The sequence below is a fragment of the Corylus avellana genome, chromosome 4 (assembly GCF_965113065.1).
Source record: "Corylus avellana chromosome 4, dhCorAvel1.hap1.2, whole genome shotgun sequence".
Classification (NCBI taxonomy): domain Eukaryota; kingdom Viridiplantae; phylum Streptophyta; class Magnoliopsida; order Fagales; family Betulaceae; genus Corylus; species Corylus avellana.
This window is the reverse complement of record NC_142493.1, coordinates 15,895,174-15,908,977: the sequence shown is the minus strand read 5'-3', so window position 1 is coordinate 15,908,977 and position 13,804 is coordinate 15,895,174. Positions and strand designations below refer to the sequence as shown.

General features: G+C 35.8%; 1 protein-coding gene across 1 annotated transcript in view; it reads left to right on the top strand.

The window, feature by feature from the left end:
• The first annotated feature begins 9,186 nt into the window (after positions 1 to 9,186).
• The window catches only part of SOS1 (sodium proton exchanger, putative (NHX7) (SOS1)), a 92,486-nt gene continuing 87,868 nt past the window's right edge, over positions 9,187 to 13,804 (top strand). Inside the window, exons 1-2 of the mRNA XM_059589699.2 lie at positions 9,187 to 9,629; positions 9,727 to 10,167. Of these exons, the coding sequence (XP_059445682.1) occupies positions 9,969 to 10,167 (199 nt within the window). The 5' untranslated portion in view covers positions 9,187 to 9,629; positions 9,727 to 9,968. The remainder of the gene's footprint in view (positions 9,630 to 9,726; positions 10,168 to 13,804) is intronic.

The window sequence follows — 13,804 nt, the reverse complement described above, 5'->3', positions numbered from 1 at the left end:
ATTCCATATTTGGACCCCTTTATTTACATTAGTTAATCATTTAACTATGTCGTTATTTAATGTTTTATGTTAATTTTGTGTTTTTAATGTTTTATAGGTTGTTAAAGAGAAACTGCATCTTTAAAGGGACAAATGCAAAGTTTGGAAGAAAGCACACTTTGAGAAGACCTAGATGATGTGGTTAAGTTTAACCCAATCAAGGAAAGGATTAAAGTGAAATTTTTCTAATCGGAGTCAAAATCGGATTGGATTCAAATTTAAATTCTGCATACGTCTCAGTATTTTGACCATAACTTTTTTCTAAAGTATCGAATTGAGATGATTCAAGTGGCATTGGAAAGGTAACTCAAAATACTACAGTTCATCGTGAAATAGAATTTTCCTAATTCAGAAGGTTACTATGCCAAAAACGCCCCGCAATAAAAGGACACAAATCTGGACGAATCCTATTCCGATTTCAGACTTCTATTTTGACTGTGAGACAGACCTCCGAATTATCTAGGTTTAATAGGGTCTCTAAGACTTTCATAAGCCTATAAATAGACATCTTTACATTCAAGAAAATATACACAATTTCAGAGATCAAAATTCTACAGTTTTTCTCTTTAGTTTAGTTTAGGTTTAGATTTTAGTTTTATTTATGTGGAATTAAATTCCCAACTAATGTTTGGATCAAGCCTCACTAATGAAGAACGACGTTACTTTTATGTAAGTTTTTATTATTCCGATTTTATTGAGCTTAATTTCATTTTTTTTTTTTTTTTACTTTTATTCAATGTGTGGAATAATTCTTGGATATCTTGTTGCGATTCAAGGATACACCTGATGATTTAAGATAATTTCACATAATTAATTACTTAGTTTTATTTGCTTAAAAATTGGATATCCCTTGTGATTTGTTCTTCGGATACATTTGGTGTTTCAATTAAATTTGGATTTCTTTTGTGATTTGTCAATGAATGGATACATGTGATAGTTTTGATTAATCTTTTGAAGCATAGTAAAACATACATAAGATTTAATTTGTGAGAACTTCGGATTAATATTGATGAACACGAAGTATGTTGTTATGATTCGGTGAGTGTAAATTCACAAACCTTAGTACCTTTATCTCTTTTTTCTTCTTTTTTTTTTGTTTATGTTTATGTTTTAATTTTCCAAAAAAAAAAAAAAAAAAAAAAAAAAAAACCCCAAAATCAAAAACCTTTTGGAACTAGGTTAGGATAAAATTAGTTTAGATATAAGTTGTTCTTTCAAAAATACAACTCTCTGTGAGTTCAACCTCGCACTTACAATCCATTAAACTACAAACGATTCGTGCACTTGCGAGTATGTTAAAATTTGCACAACAGACAGGAATGCACTTAAGAGAGATTTAGAAAACTTAAGAAATTTTTTAGAAAAATGGGGAGACAGTAGTTATCGCACGATTCTACAAACTTTCGTCAGGACAAAATCTAATCTATCTTGATGAAAATTTCAAAGGTAAAACTGAAATTTTTTACTCCCCTTTTTGTTAACACAAACCACTGAAAATCATAGGTTGAAAACCTTCACAAGATCCATGAAAAACATAGTTGTCAACAAGAGTATCACTTTGAACAAGAAGATGAACATGTATTGTGAAAAGAAGTTCTTATCAGAGAGATTACTCAGAGAACGTAAAGAATAAGAAATGTCATGATGAAGTGTGTGATCATCAAACCTTATAGCTACCAGGGCTAGAAATCATTGGTTATACAAAAGTCAAACCTTCACAAGATCCAAGAAGTGTGTTGATGACGATGAAGAGAGAAGCGAGATGCCACATTTCTTAATTTATCCTCCTGTGCTTCTTGGTTGCCAACTGATCAACGACAGCTAACGATAGAAAGCCATGCATTAATCTCAAATTGTGACTTTTTCTGCAAATAATAGTTTTTATATCCAACTCAAAATATCATAGTAGATGGGCCATTAATGAAAGTTGGTGATAGTATTATTAATCACTATGGTTGAAGTGATGAGGTAAAAGTTAATGTGTGTAGGTGAAAAAATAAATGAGTGTTAGTAGTGTTTTGGAATCCAGCCTAAGCTTAAGCCTGTTGTAATGGCGTGCACTGCAAGTCAATTAATGGCATCCTCAACCCCATACGCATGTTTTGAAATTGACTCGTCAAACCTGAACCTTTGCGCCTATGCTTTAAATGAAAGGTTGGAAGACCTTTCAAAACTGAATACGCGTGGGATGATCAGGTTTCAAAATTCACCTCTGCATCGAAAGATGATACGTCCCATCATCAAACTAAAACGTCGGTTTTGTCTTTTCATTTAATGCTCCTCCTTATACATAAAATATCATTAGTATATCTGTAATGTTATTCGTGGGGACCCATTACCTAAGGACCTGAGGGAGTGTAAAAGCCTCTGCGCTCTCGCCAATATCTTCAATTATGGTTTATCTCAATTTGCTTTTGGATATCATATAATATCCCTACAACCAATAATTTATATCCCTTATTGTGTTAACTCACAAAAAATAAAAGTTTAAGATTTGAAAAGCCAAGTAAGAGCCCACATTTTCTTGGTTATTAATAGTCATTGGTGAGAAGATCTAGAGGTCTCATTATCCTTGAGATTTGTCTTGGAGAAGGAAGAACGTGTTCTTAGAGAAAGAAAAAGCAAAAAGATTGCACAAAGCCAAGTGTGGCCGTTGATTTTCAAGTAAGTGTTCTTTGTTCTTGCAATTTAATTTTAAATAGCAAATGTTCTTCACATTTTATTCACATGTTCTTCTTAAAGTTCTTCTTGGGCATGAGAATTTTTATTTTTCGTTGTACAACCTCTGATTTGCATACCTATCCCGAGCACTGAGTTGCTGTCGTAAAATAACACCACACCCATGCATAGCAAACACTACTAGTTTGGCTGGCATGATCCTTCCTCCGATGCTCACCAAGCATCCTCGCACCACTTGATTACAAATTACAGTTCCTCTCATAGGAGTGACTACTGCAAGACTAACCTCTAGGGGTGCTACCGCTAGTTTACATAACTTATCAAAATCGCTAGACATAAAAGAATGGGTAGCCCTAAATGAAATAAAACTAAAGCTTTAAATTTAAGAATAGAGATTATACTTGTTACCACTTCTAATTCCTTTAAGCTCTTCTGGAGTGAGCTAGAGCCATTGGCTTCTACACATTGCCTTGTTGCAGTGCCGCTACCTTAGCTATGCAAACCTTTTTGAAGTGACCAAGCTGGCCACACTTGTAGCATACTCTTGTACCAACCTTACAAAGTGTGTAGTGGACCTTGTTGCACTGCTGACATAGAACCGGTGCTTGACTCTATTGATACTACTGTGGTTGATACTGAGGAGCAACTGGAGCACGTTGTTGAGGTGGCCGTTGAGAAGGGTAACCTCCCACAACAATCTTCTTCCCTAGTCTGTCAGAATCATCCCTCTCTCTTTATGTAACACCCACAAAATTGGACTGAGCCATTTTGGTAGGGTTACTAGCAATTCCTCAAGTTCAGTTAACTCATAACTAACTCAAGGGATTGTCCGTCTAACAAACTCAAAGTAAATATAAGCGGAAGACGGACACATGATTAAGAGATTTGATAGTTCATACTTAGGGAAGACGGACTGTATGACATCTAGAGGTTAGGCAGACAATTTGTGCCAACCAAAGATGAATTATACTTATTCCTTAATCATAGTATTTTATTGACAACTCGAGTGACACGATTCTTATCATGTATAGAATGAATTTCCTTCATTAATTTATAATTAACCATTGTTATGCGGTTAGTAGTGAAGTCAACCCCCTATTCTTTCTCCCATTACAATTTACCTTTGCCTTTAGTTTTTATCCATCTAATTTTCGAACAAAAACAACAATCATCTCTTGAATTAGGTTAGAATTAATCATGACAAGCTTAATAACAATGCCAACGCGGTCCTTGAGGTTCGACACCGTCAATATAGCCATATCCTATATGAATTCGTTCTATTGCAAGTAATAATTTTATTATTGATCATTTTTGTATAACGAAAAGACCACATCAGTCATGAAGTGTCATATTCTCTTGGGACCTCGAAAATCAAGTATACCACAAGAAGTTGATATTCGTACACCTGTAAGCAAGTAGAAACAAATGACTTAAAGAGGCTAATCAATGTAAAATCTCAAAAAGAATGACTTATCTATCATCAATGAGATAAGTGAGATGTTGCAAGTTCAAACATTTTTTTATCATCATGGCAAATCGTTCAATCTGCCGAAAGGAAAAAGGAAACAAAAAAAAAAAAAAAAAGAGTTGAGATTAGCATAACTAGAAAACACATAAAGACTTAAGCAATTTCATTTCAAAAAACATAGCATGGAAACCTTAAGAGGACCAAAGAAAAATGTTGGTGATAAAGAATGTCACACAAGTAAACCACAATTGCTACCTAACCAATAACTATCATATCTATTATCACTAAACCAAACCAGCCTCTTTGTAACCTTTCATCAAACACTTGACCTTCATTCCTTCTATTCTAGACCGAGACACATTCCTTCTCTTATGCCTCTTACTAGTTTCCCTTTTATGTCACAATACTCAATAATTAATGTGTCTTTTACTGGTAGATTATCAAAGGAAAAGCAAGCTATATATGCAACTCCTTTAATCAACCCCCACTTGTGACATTTCGATATTTCTCTTCTTTTATCTCGTAAATAAATTCGAGTGTTACGCTGAAAAAATCTTACACAGCGGAAAAACTGTAATTATCAATACAAAACAATGTTATAGTACTTTTAAAAATACCCAAAGCTATGCCGTACAAGGCATTTATACAAATCTATCCGACAGTCTAGACTCTAGACAAAACTTAACCAACTTGGAATCTCTACACATCTCAATATGAATCTCTAATCACAACTACATAATTACCTTGATTTTCCATTCCTGCAAGCACTACGAAAACTGTGAAGTAGTGAGTCAATTGATTTTTGACAATATAAATCATTGTTGAATCATTTATATCAAAAGGCCAGACAAGTTATAAAACCACAAGAATCCGTATTATTTGATATCAATATCATACTCAGTATATAAGAATACTTACAGTGGGTTACATGAATGAATCATCAAAGGTAATTACTTGTCGAAACTCATTATGCTGCAATTGATCATTACCCATAAATTTCCCAATCACTCTCTCTCTCTCTCTCTCTCTCCCTCCCAAACTCTCTTTCTCACCTTCTCTCTCAATCTCCTTTCTTAGATTTCATCTCAATCTCTCTATGTGGTTATAAAGGAAAATAAAGATAAAAATATTTAAAGTGGGAAGGGAGATGTACGTGTGTGAGAGGAGGGAGGTTTAAAGAAAGAAAAAAATAGGAAGTGGGTTGGATTTCACTCCAATTTTTTTTTTTTTTTTTTCAAAAAAAAAAAAAAATCTAATAAAATCCCAACTTTCATTAATAACTCCACGAATTCCTCACTTCATAAAATCTCATTAAATTAATCACCAACTATAATAATCATACTTCAAAATATATTAATCAATCTTCAATTATCATATCTCTTAAATCACCCAATCAAAATATAATCTCTCATATCAAATTAGATTTCAAATCAATATTTATTCCTATAATATTCATATGATCTAATCAATTTCTTAAGAATAAATATCATTACCTAATATGAATAATATATCGTCAAATAAATATCTTTAAAATAAGACTTTGAAAAATCTGGGATGCTACACCACTTCTCTTCCATTACGCATCACGGAAAACAAAAAGAAGATACAAATGTTTTTTAAGTGGAATTCTTCTTTAATGGGTTATGTGTATGCTTTAAGATACATAATTTTTTGGAGAATAAAATATACCTCTAAGGCCCCCAACAGTGGCAGACCAGTTTGCAGCAATACAATAGCACAATTAGTGAAGCAAATTTTAGTTCATACCAAAATAAATAAGATGCAACCTAAACACAATATTGATTTTAACTCTTCAATTTAAATAGAAGAACACTAGTATTAATTGAAATGACATACTAGAATCAATAAAACAAACCCTATTGCCTAGAAACACAATCAAGAGAGATTAAGAGAAATTTTTTATTCCCTTCTTAGACATAACTACATAAGAACCTTAAATCTAAAACATATGAGCCCTAAATCTAAAACATAGAAGCAAAACACAAGTTGAAATGCTTAAGGGATGGAGAGGTGAACTCATGAAATGCTTTGAGCTGGGTAAGGGTTTAGTCCTGTGTTAAATGTAAGGAGTTAAAAATAAATGTGAAGTTGTTTGTTTTCCAAACGACATCACTTTTATTGTCGTTTTGTCACATAAAAAGTCGTTAATTTATAATACTTCGTTTGACATTTTAAACAATATTAATTATTGTCGTTTCTATCAAAGGACATAAATGGCAAACAAATATCATGTTGTTTCCAAATCAAAAGACACTAAATATAAAATTCTATGTCATTTCTAATGAAAGGAAGTAAATTTTTATTTTATGTCATTTATAAATAAAGGATGTTACTTTTCTGACGTTTAATCCTAAATGGTGTAAACAACATAAATTTGCTTCGTTTAATAAAAAAGACCCAAACAAAAATGACACTAAATGCCTTTTTTTTTTGGTAGTGGGTGTATCATGTCATGGGATTCATTTTATTAATCAATTATTAAAGCATTTACCAATTACATGAAATATATTTATGCTCATAACATACGCGTGCTTAGTTAGATGACATATCACACGTTTTAATGAAAAGTAGTTGTAAGTATTTACTTACCTTGTATTCTCGCTCAAATCTTCAGACATCTCAAGTTCCTGCTATAACGAACATAGTCTATCGTTACACGCAGTACTAGATAACCTATTACAAACACATAAGGTCCTAACCGAAAATTCAAACTAAATCGAAGGTCACAAAACCCAAATTTCACCCATACTAGACATACTCGAACGTTCAGACTCGAAGTTCGAACCTTCGATTAGAATACAGAGAATGTTCGGTCAGAATGTAGAGAACATTCGGTCAGAATGCCAAAATGCGTACAAAGCTCCTATATTCAAATCATCACATAACAAATCTCATCATAGGCTCTTAATAGGTTCATAAAAACATAGTAAACCATAACAATATGTAAGCATAAGAAAACAATAGATGTTTTAAAAAAATATTTGAAAACCGTTTTGCTTTTTAAAGAGAATAATAACACAAAATCACCATGGCACTCTAAAACTTTGTGAAAAACATGAAAATCATAAGAACAACATGAAAACCAACTTATTATAGATGAGCTTACCTTGAAAATGACAACCCATTTCAAAATCTTCTCATTCTCTCTTTAAAAGCTCTCTCTCAAGGATTAGGGTTGTAGGTTGTAGGGGTGAGGTCTGAGGGTCGGGGGGGGGGGGGGGGGGGGGGAGGGTCTTATCTATAGGGGGTGAGACGTGCCATGGTTTGAGAAAGTGGATAAATGGTTAAAATTGATTACTGTCATCAAACGTTCGATACTATGTTCTAACATTCGGTGTACTATGACCCAACAGCTCAAGGGTTGCTAGGTCGAATATTCGATGTGGTCCCTAGTCAAACGTTCATGCTAAGGGTTAAGGTCGAACGTTTGATGGTCTCCCATCAAACGTTCAGCTAGAGGCTAAAAGTTGGGTTTTTGGGGTACTTTCCAAATAAAAAGGTTTTAAAACAATTTGCAATTAATTGAACATTATGAAATTTACGAATAAAAATGCTTGCTTTCAATTAGTAGTATTCTTATTTTTAAGGTTTTGAAATTTTTGGGCACACACCCTACTATTTGCGGGCCTTAGCTTCCTGCACAACTCAAAAAAATAAGTGCTTGTTGAACTAGTCCTTGAATCTCTCTCTCCCAAGAGATGGAATGCTTTTAGCCTGGCTGCATGATGAGTAGTGTCTTCCTCGCTTGCCACCATCGCTGTCTATAATTTACATTATATAAGTATCTATAATTGACATAATACATTAATTAGAACTAGAAAACAAGATAAGTTGATACGGATTGTCAACATGTCATTTATATCATTGCAGGTAGGAGGTCAACCAAATCTTCATCTTTCATAGCATCATATCTAATACGTGCTAATCTTTCCTAACTAACAACTCCGACTCATTCACATCTCCATCACCTTGGGTATGTGGTTGTGCATGGATCCCCAGCAATAGCTGAGGAATTGCCCATCAAATTTTTTTAAAATCTTGGCAATTGAATCTCATTTAAGGGTCTAGAAGTTACCACGTGTCCCACTAATTAAAAACTAATAAAATATATTTTAAAAAGAAAATATAAAACAAAATAATAAAAAAACAAAAAATAATAAAAATATGAGGTGGCCGGCCACCCCACTTGAGACATGGGGGTGGCCAAAGGGCCAAACCCAAAAATTTCAACTGGTCCTTGGGGGTGGCCGAACCACCCCCTAGGCCTTAGGGGGTGGTTTGGCCACCCTCTAGGGCCAAACCCAAAAGTTGGAATTTTTGGGTTTGGCCCTAGGGGTGCCTGAACCACCCCTAGCGCTTCGGGGGTAGCAACTGGTACTTGGGGGTGGCTTTCGGCCACCCCCACGTCTCAGGCCACCCCATATATTTTTATTATTATTTTGTTTTATTTTTTTGAAATTTAAATAATATTTTATTAGTTTTTAATTAATGGGACATGTGGCAGCTTCTAGACTCTTAGATGAGATTCAATGGTTAAGATTTAAAAAAAAATTGATGGGCAATTCCCTATCTATTGCTGGGGATCCCGATCCGAGACAGAGTCTAACTCAAAGAACTCTTATAATCTTAAAAAAAAAAAAAAAAAATCCTATAAAACATAAACAAATTGATGATGAATTCCCACGATATAAAAACAAAGTATAACTAAAGATTCAATTTTTCTCAAAAAAAAAAAAAAAAAAACTAAAGATTCAATTAATGAATAATTTTTTTTTTCCCATAATTGTCTCGGCTTGATAGACATATAGTATAGCAAACATTATATTCCAATAAATAAATCTATTCCAATAAATAATTTAATGGTGGACTTAGGATTCTTATATTCCTGTCAATAATTGCACTAAATATGAATAAATCTTAGGCTCTTTTCACTAAAAAAAAAAAAAAAAAAAAAAGTCATAGTTTCTTCTAAACAGAACAATTCATTGCATTTCCTGTTTGATTTGAGCGCCGCCCCGCCACACCATCGGTCACAGACGTGGCAGTTCTTAACTGAAACTCAAAGATAATTATGAAACGGATTGTACAAAAAACTAGCAGAGATTTTTCTGTGAAAGAAACCAAATTAACCAATAGTTCAGATTCAATCACCCCCAAATAGTAATATATTTGACCCAAAAAACAAAAAACAAAAAACCTAGATTGTTTCAGGATTTGATCATATGAACAATTATCTCGAGTGTGATCATAAATTGAAGTCCATTTTTGAAGTCTTGGATTGCCGCCTATATGCTATAGAGGTATTGACAAGGAGCCCATTTGATGAAGACATGCTGCAATGGTCAATTTTTAGTGGTTGAAGACTTGCTGCAACAGTTTGCAAGGATTTCTGCACCGGGAGTCGGCTTGCAGAGGGAGATGGGTATATTCTGGACCGTTGATTTACTTATTTTATTTTTTTAATAAGAAATCTGTTGGAGTTTTTTCTACACCGCCTAAGCCGAATCGATTATGAACAGTCTCACTCTTGAAAACCGCGAGGAGAGTCGCAATCCAGTCCAAATAGTTGAAAGCTCAGGCGGGGGCAAAGCAAGTAAAAAACTAAAGGAAAATAATGAGAGAAAGAAAGTCAAAGCGTTTCTTTAACGCACGCAGATTCTCTTTATATGTAACAGATCTAGAGCCTATGGTTGTAAAATAGAGCGTCTCTTTCAGAGTTCTCTCTCTCAATTGTTGTTGTCGTTTTTGAGAGAGGAGTTGAATGGCGGGCGTGAGAGAAGTGATGTTTCCGTACAGAATAATGGAAGAGGAAACGTCTTCTGATTCGAACCCAACAGACGCTGTGTTGTTCTTTGGGTTGAGTTTGGTGCTGGGAATCGCTTGCAGGCACCTCCTCCGTGGTACCAGAGTTCCTTACACAGTCGCCTTGCTCGTCCTCGGCATTGCACTCGGTTCCATTGGTATTTCCTTTGTTTTCATTTCTTATATTCAAACGATGAATTTTTCTATTCATTTGCTTGTTAATTGTTTTTGGCTCTGCATAATTCATTGATTCATTTAAGTAGTTTCGCAATTGATTCTTTGAGTTCTTAGCCAACCAAGAATTCAGACTCGTGTGTTATTAATTTTTTTTTTTGGAGAATAAGGCTTTTGGATTTACCTGTTTGAACAAAAAAACAAAGAGAGCATAAAAGAAATTTAGAATTACTTCGTTCTGTTTGTTTTCCTTTGAAGATGATGCCCGATTGATTATTCAAATATGTACCTTTTTTATTTTTTTTATTTTTTCAAATTTTCTCGAGAAAGTGCTCTAGAAATGGATCATGAAGTAATCATCATTATCAAAGGTTATCTAACACAAATTCTCTTCCCAGCGGAAACTCTTAAGTATTAGTACAAAGCTATGTCAATTTTTATTCTATTGTACGTATTCATGAAATTGTGATCAATTTATGTTTAACTAGGGTTTAGGGTTTATCAACCACAACTAAAATGGAGGGCATTCCTTGTTGGGTTCCTGGAAAATAAGAAATAATTTTGTATTTATCTGAAGAGTGAAAATAAAATGCAAGGGAGATTCATTAATTGTAATTTGTGGCTCAGAAGAGATTGGATTTTAAGAAAGAGAAAGTATGTGAGGAAAAATGTTCAATGTCTGAAATCTTAAAACTCGTATAGCCTTTGGATGCAGAAATATCTACTAGAGAGTCGTGGTGAAATACTATTTTCTTCATGCGTCCACATCAAATAGAGGGCATCACTTTGCCAATTCTTCCTTGACTTGATGAAGATGGAACTCCTTTTACTTCATATGCTTGGTACATTAATGAAGATCTGTGAAAGAAAGTAAAGACAAGCTAGGAAAACTACAAAAGGGCAGCATGTTGTTTTTCTTGTCCAGATTATCAAGAGATTTATTCTTTTTTTTTTGGATAAGTAAATATGATATAAAAGAGCGCAGAGGGGCGCAACCCACATACACGGGAAGTATAAAAGAGAGCGCCTAAGGGGGAGAAAAATAAAAAAAGAAATCAGAAAAGGTAATCCCTATAGGAGCTAGCCAAGCGGTCATCCAGGAATACAAAGTAAAGAAGAAAAAATGAGTCAATTCCTCTATAGTCCTAGTGGAGTCCTCAAAGCATCTAGCATTCCTTTCATTCCAAATACACCACATAAGACACAGAGGGATCATCTTCCACACTACCGCACTTCGAGAACGCCCTCCCGACCACCAACAATCGAACAAGCCCCTCACCTTGCAAGGCATGACCCAATGCATCCCAAACCTATCAAAAATAGTATGCCAAAGAACACTTGCGATCTCGCAATGAAGAAGAAGATGATCGACCGACTCTCCATCTCTCTTGCACATACAACACCACTCCACTACCACTAGGTTCCTCTTCCGCAGGGTGTCGTGAGTCAAAATTTTGCCTAAGGCCGCTGTCCACCCAAAGAAAGCCACTCGCATAGGCACCTTAGTACGCCAAATGCTCTTCCAGGGAAACACCTCATGGTCAAATTTGGACAATGCCTTGAAGAGAGACTTAACCTCGAACTTGCCTTTCTTAGACGATGACCATCGAATACGATCCATAGAACCTATGGATATCTTGCACGAGTACAACCGGTCAAAGAAAGAAGAAATCAAATCCATCTCCCAATCCTGAACTGACCGCACAAAAATGACATTCCACTCGACAACCCTATTCCTCCAAATAAAGTTATCCTTCACCCAAGCTTCTTTATGTCTGGCTATGCTGAATAAAGAAGGAAAAGCATGCTTCAAAGAGGAGTCCCCACACCAAATATCATGCCAAAAGCGAACTTTCGAACCCACCCCCACCTCATAACGAATACCTTTGGCGAATAAATTCCAACCTTGACGAATGTGCTTCCATAAGCCCACACCATGGGAACCCGAAACCTCCTTTGTGCACCATCCACCCTCCAAATCTTCATATTTAGCTTTAATAACCTTATACCACAGAGCCTCGCTCTCATTCGCATATCTCTAAAGCCATTTATCCAGGAGAGCTTGATTAAACTGATGCAACTTACGAATACCAAGCCCACCGTACTGAAGGGGACGACAGACTTGATTCCAATTTACAAGATGCAACTTAGGCTCGTCTCCCATCCCTCCCCATAAGAAATCTCTTTGAACTTTCTCAATTCTTTTTGCTACACTCATAGGAATCGGAAATAGAGACAACAAGTAAGTCGGAAGATTAGAAAGCGTACTCTTAATGAGAGTTAAGTGACCTCCTTTAGAGAGATACATTCTCTTCCAACTTGCCATCTGACGCTCCATTTTTTCGATCACCTCATTCCACATAACCTTATCCTTATCCCCGCCCCAAGAGGGAGACCCAAATACTTCATCGGCAAATCGGCAACACTACACCCAAGGATATTAGCTAAAACCCCTATGTTCTCCACCTCACCAATAGCCACAATTTTAGATTTTCCAAGATTCACTCTCAAACCCGAAACAGCTTCAAAACATAAGAGAATGAGACGTACATACCGGATTTGCTCGATGGAAGCTTCACAAAAGATTAAAGTGTCATTCGCAAATAAAGAGTGAGAGACCACTAATTCCGATAACACCCTATTTCCCACCGAGAAACCAGTCAAAAAGCCTTGGTCTACTGTCGCATTCACCATCTTACTCAAAGCCTCCATAACAAGCACAAAAAGTAACGGAGAAAGAGGGTCCCCTTGCCGAATTCCCCTCGAGCTATTGAAGAAGCCTTCCGGAGAGCCATTCACAAGAATGGAAAATCTTACCGACGTAATACACCACTCTATCCACGCCCTCCATCTCTCGCCAAAACCACACCTATGCAACAAATACAACACAAAGTCCCAATTCACATGGTCATAGGCCTTCTCCAAGTCTAATTTGCAAAGAACACCTGGTACCCTTGACTTCATGCGACTATCCACACTTTCATTTGCAATAAGAACAGAATCTAGGATTTGGCAACCCCCAATAAAAGCATTTTGAGAGTATGATATGATCTTACCCAACACAATTCTCAACCTGATTGCAAGAACCTTAGATACAATTTTGTACACCCCTCCCACCAAGCTAATGGGCCGAAAGTCCATCTCCACCGCATCTGCCTTCTTTGGGATCAAGGAAATAAAAGTTGCATTCAAGCTCTTCACCAACTGTCGTCTACGATGGAACTCGGCAAAAACCGCCATAACATCGTGTTTGACAACGCCCCAGCAGGCTTGAAAAAAAGCCATGGAGAAGCCATCCGGACTTGGAGCCTTATCACCATCCATGCCTTTGACCACCTCCCAAACTTCCTTTTCCTCAAAATCTCTTTCTAACCACCTATTATCCTCCTCATCTATGGACAAAAAAGGCTGGTTGTCCATTCTAGGCCGCCACGTGCTTTGTTCCGAGTATAATCTTTGATAATACCTCACAATATGATCTTTTACCTCAGTTGGATCATCAGAAAGTACGCCATTAATACGCAACACTTCCACACGATTGAATCGGCGATGAGAGTTAGCCATCTTGTGATAGAAACGCGTATTGCGGTCCCCCTCCTTGAGCCACAAAGTTCTCGATTT